The sequence below is a fragment of the Parasteatoda tepidariorum genome, chromosome X1 (assembly GCF_043381705.1).
Source record: "Parasteatoda tepidariorum isolate YZ-2023 chromosome X1, CAS_Ptep_4.0, whole genome shotgun sequence".
NCBI lineage: Eukaryota > Metazoa > Arthropoda > Arachnida > Araneae > Theridiidae > Parasteatoda > Parasteatoda tepidariorum.
Genome location: NC_092214.1, coordinates 29,000,012 through 29,017,634, shown reverse-complemented (window position 1 = coordinate 29,017,634; position 17,623 = coordinate 29,000,012). Strand labels below are relative to the sequence as shown.

Genomic DNA, 17,623 nt, shown 5'->3' with positions numbered 1-17,623 from the left:
AGAAAAATTATATATATATATATATATATATATATACATATTAATTACTCTATAAATTTGATAACAGTTAAAATACGCTGTTTAATAAATGCTTAATTGTGGTGTAAGTTATGTATGCTTTAATGCTTTATAATTATGTATGATTAGTTTTCAACCTTTTTATTATATTAAATTTTACAAGCTGTAGAGGTTCTTTGAAAATTCATTTTTGAGAGAGAATAACTGCTGTAATTAAATGCATTTTTTTAAAAAAAGGGAAGAACATTTTAAATTGTATCTTTTTAAAAAATATGATGTTTTCTAATATATTTAGTGTTAATAAAATTTTCGTATTATAATTTAATTTTGATATCTTATATATGGCAGACCAACAGTTATAGTAAATAATGTAGGAAACTATTTAAAAAAATAATGTACAATTTTGTTTTTAAAATTTTTTAACAATTTAAAAATAGATGTTTTTTGTGTATTATAGTAATAATAATAGTATTAAAAAAATACTTTGAGTTAAACTTACTAGCAAAGGTTACTTTCTTCAATAATTTAGTGTAATTTCAATGGAAAGGTCCCTACATAAAAATCTGTTTTTCTATCATGAATGTGATATACAGCATGACTATTTTTCAAAAAAATAAATAAAAAATAAAAGGAACAAAAAAAACTTATGTTTAAGAAAATGTTTTTTAATGTTTTAGCCTTAAGTTTTTATTTTAAGTTTGAAGTAATTGTTAGATTTTAATGTAGTTGACTTTAAAATTTATATAATATGTTTATGAATGCTTAAAATTAGCTTACATTGTTTGTAAAGTTTTTATACTGCTTGTAATTTTTGTTGTAAATTTTTCCTGAATTTCGAAAAAAATTATCAAAATATTTTAACGATTCTTTAAATTCAGGATCTAATACATCATTAAACCAATACATCATCATACAACCAATAAGTCGTTACTCGTTATCATTCCATTTATTTAACTACCCCACTACCAGTGTTTAGCAGTTTTGTTGATGTCAATTTTTTTATATTTATCGTTATAAGATTATTGTTAAAATAAATATTTTGATTTTTGCAGATGCGTCCTTAATTTCCTCTCCAAGTCCACCCTTGGGTATTGTATATATTTATTTCGTATAGATTTCTTTGATTTTTGATAGATTTTGCATTAATTCTTTATTTTGAAAATGTAATTTCCAAAGTAATAGTTAATTTGTTTGGGAGGTGACACAATGAAGGATACACTCATGATCTGAAAGAAGTCTTCGAGCTAGTGACTCATAATAAAGTTTTTATGATTTCCTACCAATTTTATTTAACCAAAAAATTTATAGAGTAATGGAATATAAAATTTTTTAAACATTTCAAATAAACAATAAAAAATTTATTAAAATTAAATATACTATTTTTTATTCAACTTATAGAACTACCAAGCTGTCAATCTCTTCTTTGATAACAATATGGAAATAAAAGTTTAAAAAAAATAATACTATAAATAAACAGGTGTATAAATGACCTTAGATCAACATACATAAATAAAGATGCAAAACTATTGCTGCACAAAGCTATTATACACCCAATCCTAACCTATGCATCAAAAACTTGGGACTCTTTAACAGAAAAAAAGTGACTAGCATTGTCATCTATGTAAGAAAAATTTTGCGAACCATTTTTACCAGAATTAAAGTGGACAATTTCTGCAAAAGGAAAATTATAAATACAGAAATTTAAAAAAGTGATATTTAATTTAATAAAATTATTAAGTTATACTGAATTGAATATTCAAGACATATTTGCCAGTTAGATACAACTAGTCCAACACTTCTGATTTTAAAGCATAAACCAATTAGTTGTAGAACAAAAGGACATCCAAAGCTTCCACAGCTGAACTCCTTCTATAGGAATTTCAAATCCGTTAGGTTGTTTAACTGGCATGACCTGGTTACAAAGAATTGTGTTGAGAAATTTTCTGGAAATAGCCAAGGCATGATATGTGCTGTTATCGCAATGAGGATGATTAAATCTCTGCCTCCAAAAATAAATAATCGAACAATATTTCTTTTATATTTTTGCAAGTTTTAACGTTTCTACGACTTTTTAACACTTTCATCGCGGCAGTAGCAAGCCTTTGTCACACCCGTTGCACTTAAGTTTTCCCCCTCAGTAATAAAATTTAAATATCATGCATATTCCTTTAAAACTTGTTTAATTTACTTTAAAAAATAATAATCAATTGCAATCAACAATCATATTCACTAATACAACAATAGTTCACAGTAAGTATTCCTGTAAAACTAGTCATCTTGTCCGTCGCGATGAAAGAGTTAAATCTCGGTTTCTGACGGGTAAAAACATTTTTATAGAGCTCAGGCAAGTTTACATTTCTAATCTTCAGGATAAGGCCTATATAAGTGAGTTTGATCTTATCTCTACTATGCAGTGCTTCTCTTTCGGTCATAGAATATTAAATAAATTAAAAGTAAAGTCTAATAAATTATTATACAAATTCACATTGTTGACAATTGAATTTTTTTTAGCATACTTCATTTTGATTATTATTATTTTTTTATTTGCTATCTTGTATAGTTAGGAATCATATAAATGTGTTTTGATTGTGTATATAGGTAACAAGCTTTAGTTGATTATGTTTTTTATTATATTTTTACAGATGTACAACCTGTTACTTATACAGAACCTGCATTTTGGTGCTCTATCTCATACTATGAGCTAAACACTCGAGTAGGTGAAACTTTTCATGCCTCTCAACCATCTTTAACAGTTGATGGATTCACAGATCCTTCAAGTTCCGAACGGTTTTGCCTGGGTCTTTTATCAAATGTCAATAGAAATAGTGTTGTTGAACAAACTAGAAGACACATTGGTAATTTATTTTACTCTTACTTGTTTTATAGAAATTTGCTTCTAAATAATCGCTATTTTATTGATACTTTTTAAAACGAAATACTTTTGATAAACTATTTGGTTATTATAAAGTTTCTATATTAAATTAAGTTTGCTGAAAAGGAAATTTATTTTTTTCTTTTCTTTTTTATTATTTATTTTGTAAACTTTTGTCATCTTTCTGGCAAGTGCTGTGCTACTAGAACTTCAATTCATTATCAAGAAAAAAAATGAGCTAAGAGTGAATTAATTGCTGTAATATAATAAACACTGAAAGTTAAATTATCTAAAGAATTTTGAAAGGTTCAAATACAAACACAATAGCTTGGATCCAAAAACACTCTACAAGACATTGTAAATTGGCTCTTCCCTTATGACATTTTGCAAAACAAGCTTTTTTTTTCAAGAGCATGTATTCCCAAAATGAATATTACATAACTTTTATTACTTCACAAACAAGCTAACTCATAAACTAAACATGGCCTAATATAAATGAAACACCCTTCATAAAGTGGAGCTGTAAGAAAGTAATGAACTATGAATGATGAGCAGTTTTAGATTAATATATATAAATATCAAAGTACCAATTGTAAAATAAAACTTATGCAGTGTACTTATAAATTTAAATAAATGCAAACGAATGAGAGCAAAAGGGGCAAAAGATTGTGTCTTTTCCTTGCACACGTTGGGAAGTACCACAAAAATGTAAACAAAGATAAAAAATAATGCAATTGAAGTATAATTTTGAGGCAGCAGAGGATTGACATAATTTGAAGCAATGAATCCACAATCATTGATATAATTGGAAACAGTCAATCCATAGACAGAAACAAGAGAAAATGCAAGCAAAATAATGCATGCCATGATCAAAGCAAGTATTCATTGCTAAAAAAGATTCTAAACATGGCAAAAAAGATTCTAAGCACATTTCATTAAAAAATTTCTTAAAGTAAAGCAATTTTATCATGCAACATGTACTGTAAAACCATCAGAATGTGAATTTATATGCAGTAAGAGAGTCAAAAGCTGCAGTTTTGAAATATATTAAAGGATTCAATACCTATGTGTAGATGCATGAAAGGAAGGGATAAAATTAGATTGGATGTTGACCTTGATGACAGATAATGTTAAATATTTTCATTTCCTAATAAAATAAAAAAGCTTACAATTTTTTTTTAAATAATCAGATTTTAACGACTTTATAACAATTTGTGATTGTTAGAAGTGATGTTTGTAACTTCATTAATATTTACCTATAACATTACTTAAAAAACACAATTTTTCTGAATTAGCGTAACTTTTTTTTCAAATGTGTATATTCAGCTTACTAGAGATAGGGCTGTACTCCAAATTAAATAAAATTTTACTCATAGCCCTATGGTAGCTAGGTTACAAGTTTGGATTTTGTAATATTGTTTTTCTAATTTTTATTCCAGATTCCAATGGTAAATGGGTTCAGTGAAAATACCTCAGAGATATCATTGCACCATTGAGGTGAAAAATTTTGTCTTGCTCTGTCTCTTATACGTTGTATTGTGCGGGCATGACATGAACGTCCCATTTCGTTTGTCTTTTTTTGTTTTTTTTTCTTCAAATAAAGTGTTGATGACAATTTTTTGTTATTGTTTATTTCTGATTCAGTTTTTATGCTCTTTATCTAAAAACTTTCTTCTGATTTTTTGAGAAGTGAGTATTCCATAAAAAAATATTCCCTTTGGGAAAAGTAATATTTTCTGTGGTAGCAAATCTTTTTTGGAAGATGTCATAGTTTGAAAGATGAAGACAAATATGCTATATCTGAAAGATATTCATACTTTTGGAGAAACATCATGGTGAACAATTTTGTTGTACTGTGTGAGCGTGATGTAAAGTGTAATTTACTTTGTTGTTATCTATTTTTTAAAATTGCTCATTTTACTCGTATAATTACATCTTTTTCAATATTTTTGTTATATTTATACTCTAAAGCTGATGGTTCTATCATGCACAATCCCATTTGATTTTTTAGTCATATTTTTAGTTTAAAAAAAATGGAGATTACTTAGTAAAAAAAATCTTCAAATAGCACTGAATGTTTTTTCTTATATATAAATAATTTTAATGTATAAAATGAAATTCTAAAGGCCTGAATTGAATAGTTCAAAATCAGTGCTTCGTTAAAGTAAATTGTTTTTTTTCTTGTATGTTTTGTGCAAGCATGATGTAATTTTTTTTGGGGGTGTATGTGTTTTTACAAAATAGCATATATCGTCACTACAACTTAAGTGCTATTGATTCTTATTCATGGTGTGACTACAATACTGCCTGCTTTATTTTCTAAAGTTAAAAGCCAGGTCTAAGTTAATTCTGCTTTGGAAATTTTTTTATCAACAGAAATAAAAAGAAATATTTTTAATATAACTGTAAATAGTGTTTGCAGATAGAAAAATGATTTTATGAAAGTGTGCATGAGTAAAATAACTGCAAACATCTCAAAAATCGATATTTTGTTGGTCATATACTTTTGGTAAATATTATTGTTTACATTTCTTTTGTCTTAATTTTTCTTTTTAAGAAATTCTTAACGTAAATAGAAAAAGCTGTCAGAACTTTCAAAAAAAAATTTTTTTTTTTTAAAAAAACTGTTGTCCACGCAATATTAAATTTCTAATTTGGAATTAAAAAGAGTAAGCTCCATAAATAACATGAAATTTCTGATGTTAAGCGTGTATTAAATAAGAGATAGTAAATAAATTTCATACTTTTGATTGATAAAAAAGATGTATATGCTAATTTGTTTATATACACTAATTGTTTATATAGTATTAAATGTAAATTACTAGAAATTATTAAATTATACTACCATTCATTCTATCTTATATCTCTCAAAGTCGGAAATTATTTTGAATCAATACTGTGTCATTTTAAATGCGTTTCAAACTAGATGAGAGCTAAAAAATTTTGGGCTAATTGATGTTTACATTTGATTAAAAATTATTTGTTTCAAATGTAAAACTTGTCCAATTTTGATCTCAAAACGTTTCTTTTGTATCAAAATCTAAAACAATATTTTTTGTTGGTTTATAGTTTCAATTCTGTTTTGTATAATAGCATAAGTGTTTCTCTAAACTAGAATTATTATGTTTTGTTTCAGGACGAGGTGTAAGACTATATTACATAGGTGGTGAGGTATTTGCAGAATGCCTTAGTGACAGTAGTATTTTTGTGCAAAGTCCTAACTGTAACCAAAGATATGGATGGCATCCAGCAACTGTGTGTAAAATACCGCCAGGTGATTATGCATACTCTTATAGAAGTTTTTTAAAAAAGCTAACTTATAAAAATTAAGAGTTAGGTATGTTGAAAAAGAAGTAGGAGACAAAATGCCTTCTGAAAATATTAAGTTCTATCAGAGAAACTTGCTCATTTTATATGATAAAATTAACAAAATAAATATGTTGAACTCTATTATGCTATATCCTTGGAAATGCGTTTTGCTTAGCTCTCAGAATGTCCTATAAATTCTAGCGCTGTTATATTTGCTAAATAGATGTGCTATTCTTGTTCCCTTTTTCAGCAAGGAATAATAACTAACTTCTAAAAAGTAGGAAAATATGATTGTGTGATCAATGCATGTGCGGGGGCAGAGTTATCGACCATGCCAACCGTCATCTATCAAAAGGAACCTCTTGATTGAATCAAGTTAGCATGTCTTATATACCAGTGAATTGATGTTTAATTTTCGTAGTGGTAGTTACACTACAATACTCCCCCATCAGAATTTTATCAAGGATAGAATTCGATACCACTAGTTGCTGTACTTGTGAGAGACCGGGAGAGCTTGGTTGAGTGCTGAATGTGAGAGGTGTATTAACATCACGTCGTAGCGTTCGTTGTTGCATTTTGCAGTCACAAGTAGCAAGTCAACTGTTCAATGTGGACTATCAATTGAAGTAGGCGTTACTATCAAGTTATTTTTGCGTGTTCAAATCACGTCCGGAGGTCACCAATGTTGGGGCGGAGTCATCGACCATGCCAACCGTCATCTATCAAAAGGTACCTCGTGATTAAATCAAGTTAGCATGTCTTATATACCGGTGAATTGATGTTTAATTTTCGTAGTGGTAGTTACGCTACATATGCACTTAGTCATAATTGCTATAAATTGCTCTGAATGAATACCAATCTCTATATTGACTTTTTAATTCTTTTGTAAGCATCTCGTTATTAATCCTTCATATTGTCACCCAGTTGGTGTGGTAGGTTAAGTCTTCACCTAAGCCCTATTTTGATTCCCTCGCTAAAGATTGGGTGTCTAATCAGACTGCACTTTCTCTGACTGTGTCTTAGTGGTTTGGAATCTATTTTAATCTACTGTTCCAGATAGTTTTTGCACCAGATAATTCAAAGGCCATGTGATTATTACCATTTGCCCTCTGATATAAACTGTGGTAGTGTTGTGTTCATACGTGTCAATATTATTTCGATCATCATTAACCAATTAAACATTGAATCCTCGTTTAAAAAAATGAACTAGAAAATAACTTTTATCACAAGCTATTATTTTTTATAAACTATGACTGGACATTTTCCCTTTGTAACGCGTTGGGTTTAATTGGGAGTGTAGAGATATGTTTGATTATGATGCTTTTGGATTAGATTAGGTGACCGGATATATGGAATATACACTCCCTTCAGAATGTTGTATGGATTAAGGATGAATCTCTACTCGTTGCCGATTGCCAAGTGGTGTAGCTCTACTGCAATGTTGATAACTAAATTTTTTTTGAAGAAGTTGATAACAAAATATTTTAATAAATGTAGATGTGTAAAAGAAAGAATCTGAATGGTTTCTGAATTTTCTATTTTATCGCAAAACCAATTTTCTTATTTTGCATCATTTTAAGTGTTAAAAAGCTTACATTGAATTTGTTTGTTGATTTCATAGTCCCAAGCTTGTGAGTCATGTATTGGAATTCTATCACTTTGAGCTGCTATGAAACTATCTAATACTCCAGATTTAGTTTTCTGAAATCTAGTCTAAAGAGTCTACGAATTACTGATTATCTCACTTTATATATATTGTTCTATTCTATGAGTGTGTGTTCTTCTGTGTTCTACAATTTTATGTCAAATTCGGGTTATGAATAAGTATTAATTGTTTTTTACTCATTGTTGACATCCTTTGTTTGTAAACGTAAAGGACTTAACTTCATTCATATATTTATGAAAATAACAAGAGAAACATACGATACGAAATCCAATCCTATATATACAATATAATTTTTCCTGATTGTTCATATTTACGTCCTTCTCAAAATTTAGCACTAATTCATGATATTTTTCAAATTTTTACCCTTTGTGATATTAAGTTTATACATGTCTGTCATGCTGGTCGGAATTAATTTTTATTGAACGAACAAATACATAATATGCAAGATTATGAAGAAAAAGTAAAATTTTTTAATTCTTTTTTAAACTTTAGACATATGTAACACAATGTTTAATTTTATGTGAAAATTATATTTTATAGTTCTCCATCGTGTGGTTGGTATCTTGCAAAGCAGTCTCCAATATAAAGCCCTAGTTCTCAAGAACATGTGTCCCAAAAATAATTAATTTGGCATCTTCCGCCTCTAATTTTTCTGTTTGAATATACCGAACAATCTTTACTCTTCACAGTGCCACAATATATACAGTTTGCCTTTAAGCTGTGGGTAACATCTTTGCTGTGGTGACTGAAAGCAGACATAGGGCTAGAACTGTAAAAAGGCGTTGGTGGCTGAGAGTAGACATACGACTGCAAAGACTTAAACTGTCTGAGGTTTTTTCACCTGAGAGATTTCACAACGTCTTCATTAATATTTAATTCATAATTCTAATGATGCAAAATTTAGTTAAAAAAACGTTTAATAAATGTAGCATTTTATTAAACAGCTATTTTTTTCATGATTAGTAGACTCAAATAAAAGATATGACAAATTGATGCAAAATTCTTTAGATGTATTTTTGAATAATTTGATAATTAATAACTTGAAGAGAAGAAGTGAAAAAAGTTAAATTTTTTCTCCCTGCTTCAAAACTATTTTTCCGAATGTTTTAGACCTGTACATGTATCAATTAAAAAAATTAAAATATAAAGTTTGTGAAACACAAAACAATTAAATAATTATCATTTAAATTTGCTGTTTTTTATTTATCGAAATCTCAATTTGAGGAGAATAAAAAACCAAAATTTTAAGCAAAATAATACAAATCTTCCTATCTAAAGCTCTTTGTTCTCATGTAGTTTTATTGTTTTCAATTCATTTTTTTTTTTTTTAGTTTTCTATGAAATGCCATCTAAATGTTATCAAAGAAATAATCTTTTTCCAGTAATCACTAACTTGAGCTCGAGAGTGAAAATTTTTTTTCATGCACTTGGTTTGCTATGAGTAATTGCCACCTCACCCTAAACTCTTTTTTTTCTTCCCACACCTCTGTTTGCAATGCTAATTTTTGTAAAGCGTGCTGTGATTGATTTACTTAAGTCACATACTATTTTCTGATGTGCTTTTATAATTTTCATAAGGCAACATATGTTTACAGTAAAGTTTAGTTTCTTTTTTACTCTTCTTGTCTGCAATCAATAGCACTCTCTAGCATTTAAAAACAAATATGATTTCTTTTTGCAAATTGTATATAAATTACAAATATATTTGATAAATTTCTCAAAAATAATTATACTAAAGCTTACACTTATCACTATTACAAAATAAGTATCTTGACACAAAGTAACGAATGAATTCAATGGAGCATAACAATTTAGATGATTTGAATGTGTTCCAATTTTTGTTCTTGGCATGTTGAACATCTGAAGAAGTTCATATTGTTTGTTTGATGTTCAAGGATAGTAGTAATCAACAATTCTGTATTAAACTCAATGCAGTAATTGATTTTTTTTTTATTCAAAACGTTTCAATTGTGAAAAAAACTACAACAAATAATTAAGATTGCAATTTTCTTTCCATAATTTTGGAAGTAAAGAGATCTTGAAAACTCATCGAAAGGTGATATGGTTAATATTAAAAATTATTACGCACTTATTTTAAAAATAAAACTATAGAAATTATTTAAGGGTTGATTTATAGAGACTATAACTGTGATAATCACCAAAATCGGGAGCAACCAAGGTGCTAGATTTGGCTTCAAATTCAGGAGGCCAACCTTGGATTTTGGGGTGGTTTTTACCATTTTATACACATCACCAAAGCTTTCTTGCTGCTTTGCCCACTCGTGTTGGTGATTACATGGATTAAAAGCAAAATTGTGTTAAATGTGATCAAAAAATCGTCGAAGTTTATGATATTTTAAATACACATTGTGATATAGTGTAGCAAAAATGTGTTACAAAAAAAAATTCGTTACAAAAACTTACAGTGTTACTTTTTTGTAATGTATTAGTTAATTAAGGAAGAAATTTAATGCTTTTTAATTAAGCAGAATATAAACAGTTTTCAGGAAGTTTTCTTTCAGTTTTCGGAAAATGTGACTTTATTTTCGCTAATAAAAACAACAACAAAATTTTTTTTATAGTTTCAGTTTAGTTTTTATATACTGGACTATCAACTTATCAAGTCGTATCATCTCCTAACCAATATTTAAATTTTAGTAATAATAGAAAAAGATAATTATAATCTCTGGCAAACTGCTTTTTAACTATTGATGTTCTGTAAAAATAGCATTTCATGTAGTTTTCATGCTCTTAAATCTTTTTTTTTTTAATTTACAGGTTGTAACTTAAAAATATTTAATAATCAAGAATTTGCTGCATTATTAGCTCAATCTGTTAGCCAAGGCTTTGAAGCAGTTTATCAGTTAACCAGAATGTGCACAATTCGAATGAGCTTTGTTAAAGGATGGGGTGCTGAATATCGGCGACAAACTGTCACATCAACACCATGTTGGATAGAGCTACACTTAAATGGCCCTTTACAATGGTTAGATAGAGTACTGACTCAAATGGGCACACCTCGAATACCTTGCAGCTCTATGTCCTAAGTTGCATCTTTAGTCTTAAATCTGGTGCTGCTCTTTTACTCCCAGTGGGTAGCTATAAACATTGTATGTTGTTGGGCTTTTTTGAGATGATGTAATTTGATAAGGTTTTAAGAATGTTACTATTGTTCATTTCTCATTTTTTTTCATCATTTGCTGTTTCTTATACATGTATATGAACTTGATCATACAGTCATGTAGCTATCATTTAGAGCACCATCTGAAAACAGATACATTTCTGTAAAAATTTCATTGTGGAAACAGGCATGATTATGTAGTTTCGCTTCATGGATTTACTTCTGCTACATTGTTGTTTTGTTTGTAAAATGTGAATGAAAAAAGATATATAAATGTTATGTGATGTAAATGATGACAAATAATTCTCAATTTCATAATCAATTTTCTAAGATGTATGTTTAACTATTATCTCTATATATGTAGTAACTGTAGTGTACACATTGTTTTTGCTATCACATAAAGCAATTTGCAGTGAAAGCAGATCTTTTATTGATGGCTGTTTCAACTCAAAATGTTTGTGTACATTATTGTTGATTTAAAAAAAAAAAAAAAACTAAAATACCCTGTATTTTTTGTATAGAATGAATTTTTCTTCTGGATCTATTGGTACAATAAATTCAAATCAGTCACATAATTTGTAAAACAAGAATAATTTAAAAAAGGAAACGTCAGTTTTTGATAATAAGTAAGTCAAAATAGTCATGTTTATACCTTTTAATTTGCATGGTCTCCCTAATTTCTACATTTGATTTCAAAATTTTAAACATATTTATCATTACGTGTTTTTCTGCATTTAATTAATCATTCTAATCATTTAGTCAACATGATTAGTGAAATGGGTAAATATTGGAGAACATGCAAATTTTCTATAGAATGCTAGTCACTATTTTGTAAATTAATGTAAAATCATTAATTTTGTTTAATATGAATTTAATGTTTGTATATTTTAAATAAAACTGGTAAATGGTTTTCAAGTCATAATTTTAAACTTTTTAACTGTGTTTTCTTCTTTTTTTAAAAATTGGAACTTTGAAATTTTGACTTATTTATGTGTCTCATATTTTATTGCAATGAATTTATTTCCACTGATAACGTCCACTGTTTTGTGAACTCTCTGATCAAGGGAAAACAGGCACTAATTTTCATATAAATTTTAAGAACCAAATTAAATGATACAATATTGTTAAAAATGTGTTGTTTCATATTAATAGCAAGATCAAAACAATGTAGTTGTTCATTCAACTTGACTAAATCAGGGATCATGTTGTTGTTTTTATTTTTTAGTGTGTGTGTTTTTAATTTTTAGTTTATAAAACTGTTTTTAGAAACTTAAAAGTACTTTTGGCATCTTGTAGAAGAATTAGTATCTGCAATTAAAAAAAGTATTCATACTGAAGGCTAAATGGTCTTAATTTTTTTCTCTTTCTTTAAATACGAATCATATAAATTTAAAGCCAGATTTAGAAGGACTCAGAAATTTCCGACGGTATTCATACTGCTTGTTTTTATATAGTTTCTGAAAATTGCTGCCTTTAAGTTCTCTTTCACTTTTCCTTGTTAAGAAACAAAAGTATGCATCACTTCAGAATGTGAGCGTTTTGTATTAAAAAGATTAAAATGAGATATCACTTTCTTCTAATAAAAAAAGTAGAAAAATACATACGGATATGATATGAGCACTTGTATATTTAAATATCTTATTATATTTTCCACAAAATGCATTTTCATTTGTAAAGCTGTTCTATATGATTAAAAAATATACTTAAAAATTAATTATTTTTAATTATAATTAACAGATTCTATGTAACTCATGTATTTATATACAGTCCAACCTCGATGACACAGATTTTTGATATTTCGAGAAGTCTGAATTCCCTGTGCATACACTATAGAAAAAACCTCTTTTATCTAGTTTTATTTTTTGGTGATCCTTGATTTCCCAAAATATTTTTGATCCCCCTCCCCCCGAAAAAAATAATTATATATAGATTCTTTATTTCAGAATAATTTAAAATCTTTTCTGGAATTCCAATTTTTTGAAATTTTCATGTATTATTATATAAATCTTTTCTTGAAACTCTGATGAAAAAGATTTTGTCATGTTTGACCAGAAGTTGTCAGAATCATTCATTTCTAAAGTAGTAGGCATGCATGATGTGTTCATAGATATGAATATCCCTTCTTAAAATGTGAAAGAACTTTCTAATTTAATGAATTTAAAAGAAATTGATACTTAGAAGGATGTAGTTTACTGTAGACATGTTTTGCAGCGTGTGGTGATTGAGAAAAATCAGAAATGTTAAAAGAAGTTATAGCATTGTGAGATGTATTAGAAGAAAAAGATGACGAAACTTGTGAATTTTAGTAAAATGTAAAATCAAATAAAGACCTAAAGATTTTGTCATTGTTTGAAGTAAATACATGTTATTCAGCATTAAAAATGCCAGTACAGTGACAGTTATTATTTTGTCTGAATTGTTAAAAAATATTTAATGTATACGATTTTTTATATCCTGAATTTCCAATGTAGCAAAATTTTTAGTATTTCCCTTTATTATTAAGGTGTTTTGTAATGTTGAGGTCTGACTGTTCATACATATTTATAATAAAGTATATAAGCATTGAAAAAATATGGACTTTCTTGAAAAAACTAATGCGATCACATTAAACGGTGGACATTAAATATTTATGAACTCATGAATACTTTATTCTTAAATCATTTACTTAATTTCATAAAAATTCTTAGATCTTTTAATTTGCATATTTTAAACAAAACTTAAAAAGGTACTCAACTCATAGTTTTATAGTCATCTAATAATTTTTGTTGTCATTATTGTTAAAAATATAAAATATAACTGTTGAATTCATAATCATTTTATTTTCAATAACTTGTTTTTTACTTAATACTCAAATTTTTATACTGATATGATGAATTTATTGATAGTATGTTTTTAGATTTTTTACATCTTTTATTTTTAAAAAATCTACTTTTCTTTCCTGTATAAGAAAGAATGCATGTATATTTTAGAAATGATACTATACTGAGAAAAATACTCAATCTTATTTTACTTTTATTAAGTTTTTGTTGTTCTTTTTATTAATATTGTTAAAATCTTCAATCATATCCTGATTTTAAAAAAATTACAACCAAACTGTTTCTTTAGTAATTATACATTTAATTCTTTAACTTTTTATTAACTTTACTAGGTGAAATATTCAATTTATTAAGACATTATTTTTAACTTGAAATATTATTTATTGAACTTTTCTATGACTAATCAGTGTCTTAAAAAGCTTATGGCTCATTTGTTTTAAACATATAATTTAAAGAAACTTATAAATTTTTTGACTATAGTAATATTTATTACAGGTGTTGACCTACTTTAAAGTCTTTAACATTGATTTGAAATAATGCTGATATTAGTTTTTGAAAGTATAATTAGAAATTTCTCATGCAGGATTACCATATGTATGGTACTTCTTTTTAGACTTTGATTTCAGTAAAAACTCAAATTTAACTTGTACAAATTCCAGGGCTGATTGTGCTCCGGAAAAAATCCGGATTTCCGGAATTTTTGCTAACAGTGATCCGTAAGTTTCCGGAGATTGAAGATACAGACGTTTAAAAAAATCATTGATCACAGAAGTATCCGAAAATCAAATTTTCAGAGGTGGAACTTAAAAACACAGTTTATTTTATTTGTTTGTAAGGGCGAACCGGAAAGATACTTTATAAGCTTATATTCATGATTAATATTAATTTTTTATCAGTAAATAGTTGTTATAATCATAACTCAAGAAAGTAAGACATATTTGTAAATTTTAATTACTTCTCCAGATAGGTATGTGTAAATGGTATATGTATGTGTAAAATTTTAAATATATTTTAAGTAAACTAAGAAATATTGAGGAAAAGGAAGAAAAAAAACCTTGTTTAAATTTTTTTCTGATTTTTCAATTTAAACTGTTTTTTTTTTTTAACTCAAGAAATTTTCCGGAATTTTGACTTGGGCTCACAATCACCCCTGAAATTCCAAAAACAATTTTAAACCAATATCTATTATATTCAATAATTCGTTAGTTTTACTAAAACAATAAAAACATTTTGCTTAATCATGTGCAATTTTTTGTTGGCCTCCTATCCTTCTCTAGGTGAAAGGATTTTTTTTAAAAATATGCTATTAGAATAAAACTTAATTGAAAAAAAAATCCTACTGCAAAGTAATGCTAATACTTTATAAACTGGGCATTGATGCAATGTTAACAAACCACCGGGTATTGTTTTTTTTATGTTCTAAGTATTCTGAAGCATATTAATGTTTAATAAACGCTGTTAGTAATTTAAATATGTGTATACATATTTGAACACCAACAACTGTTTAATATTTTGATACTGATACCTTTAACTAATTGTACATTTAGTTGTGTAAAGTTCTGACGAAGATGCTTACTTGCCCAATCATTAAAATGATTTAATTCTGTAGAGAATTGTGACATAAAACAAAAATCATTTGTTACTTTTTCATTTGTTAATTTTTATCATCATTTGAAAATAATATTGTCCACTGGCTTAGTTAAAAGAATTATTTTATGAGATTTATTTCAAGAATAAAACTGTTCCTCTAATTTAGGTTATAAGACATTTAATGTTTTTTTTTTCTATAAAATTCCACTGCAAATATTTAGTTTGAAAAAATCTCTATAAATAACTTAAAACATAGTAATTATGTATTAATTAATATGTATAAAATACATATTGTATTAAAACTGTTGTGAATTAAGTTTTCTATAACTATGTCATTAAACTGTCTCTAAATATTTATATATTTTTTTTAAATTTGTACTGCAAAGGTTATGATAAGATTTTGTTAATAATTTCTAAAAATTTAATAGTGAAATAGAATTCCTTTGAGACCATGCAGCTGAATTTGTCTTCTGTTGCTCTCTGTTGAAACTAAAAGATTACTTTGCCTTGGATCTTTATTATATCATTACAATTTTTGTAAAACAATATTGTTTTAACAGAATATACTATTGTACTTAAAGAGTTTAAATTCAAAATGGAATTTTTTTGTGAATATTTTTTCTCTTGAATATAGAAGTTATTTACAGTCTTAAAAAGTCTTTAATTTTTAATTTTGTAGTGAACTGATTAATGTTAACTAAAAGAATGGTGAAACTGTAAATTGGCTATGAATTTACTAATTTGTTCAAAGATTGATTTTAATTTCTCTATAACTGTTTCAATATGTATTTTAATACTCTTACCTTTTTGGAGAACACAATTCTTTGTTTACTATGACATAAAAAGTTTATGATATTGGTTGACTCTTATTTCTCGATATTATTCATTCCAACATATATTAAGCTCAAACTACATCAGATATTAAGTATCTGGATGAAGTAAATGTAAAAAAAAAATCTCTTTGGGGGGAAAAAAGGATATTAGTTAATGTTTAAAACATGTCAAAAAGTTTTCTTAATGATATTATACTATTTGAACAAAAATTATTGAATACTTTTGGTTTTTACAATTTCTGGAATATTGAACAGGAACTTTGAATATTCTATGATTGTGCCAGTACTCAAAATATATTTGGTCACAAAGGAATTCAGGTGCCAATGAAAAACAAAAAACCATTTTAGGCACTTATTCTGAATGAAAAATGGTATATAATGTAAATGGTTCAATACACAAAGATTTTATTTTGACTGTATGAAACATAAATTCCTTTTTGAATATGTAGGATTACATTTATTTAAATTCAATAAAAATGTTATAGTTTGATAATGAATACAATTAATGACTTTAAAATTCATGAAGATTATTAACATATAAAGAAACAAAAAAAAAATTATTGGTTTTGATGAATTTCAAAAAATGTGCTATTCATTTGGTACCAAAAAAAGTTGATCGCTAATTACAATATTCATTTTAAAAAGAAATAAAAGTTTAGTCTCCGCGTTTTGAAAACCATGCTTCTTTACATTTATACAAAATTATCTCCCTTAACACTGTAACACTTTTTACTCATTTAGTAAGAAAGAATCTGCCATGTTTCCTACTTTATAAATGAGACTGGTAGCTTAGTCATGCCTTCAATTTTCTCAGACTGGTTCAGCAGACTATGTTAATGGTAAAATTATCAACACTAAAACCAAGTTTATCTATATATAATTTCACAGGAAATCAAAAATTAGTTCACACTATAAGAAGTTAACTTTAACATGTTTAAGTTAACAATTGTGATAATTATAGATTTTCTTAGCTGGATTTTTTTTTCTTAGTGTTTTAAGTTCTCTACATTCAAATATAAAATATTTTCGTACATTTTAAAATGTTTATTTTTTATAATTCTAAGCAGTTCAGCTAGCCTATAAGCTTAAAACAAAAAAGATTACAAATTTTCTCAATTTAAACGAATATTTTTGTAAATAAAGTTTTTATTGCAGGAGACAGCATACCATGTTTTCTCTGGAATATTTAAAAATTGAGATTTTTAATATACATGGAAGGAAGCAACTCTTAACTTATTGACAAATGTGATCTCCCATAAATGAAAGTGCTGTCTCCCTGCAAAGATTTTATATACCAGAACACCAAATTTTTTCAAAAATTTAGATATATATTAGTCAAACTGGTCTTTTAATAGTTATTTAATTTCCTTTTTAGATTAAACTATACATATTTAATCA

The 17,623-nt window shown here is 26.9% G+C and overlaps 1 protein-coding gene across 1 annotated transcript in view; it reads left to right on the top strand.

Annotated features, from left to right (window-relative positions):
- LOC107446655 (Smad on X) overlaps positions 1 to 11,260 on the top strand; it is a 95,144-nt gene extending 83,884 nt beyond the window's left edge. Inside the window, exons 6-9 of the mRNA XM_043043958.2 lie at positions 1,071 to 1,106; positions 2,661 to 2,873; positions 6,027 to 6,164; positions 10,644 to 11,260. Of these exons, the coding sequence (XP_042899892.1) occupies positions 1,071 to 1,106; positions 2,661 to 2,873; positions 6,027 to 6,164; positions 10,644 to 10,912 (656 nt within the window). The 3' untranslated portion in view covers positions 10,913 to 11,260. The remainder of the gene's footprint in view (positions 1 to 1,070; positions 1,107 to 2,660; positions 2,874 to 6,026; positions 6,165 to 10,643) is intronic.
- The last annotated feature ends 6,363 nt before the right edge of the window (positions 11,261 to 17,623 follow it).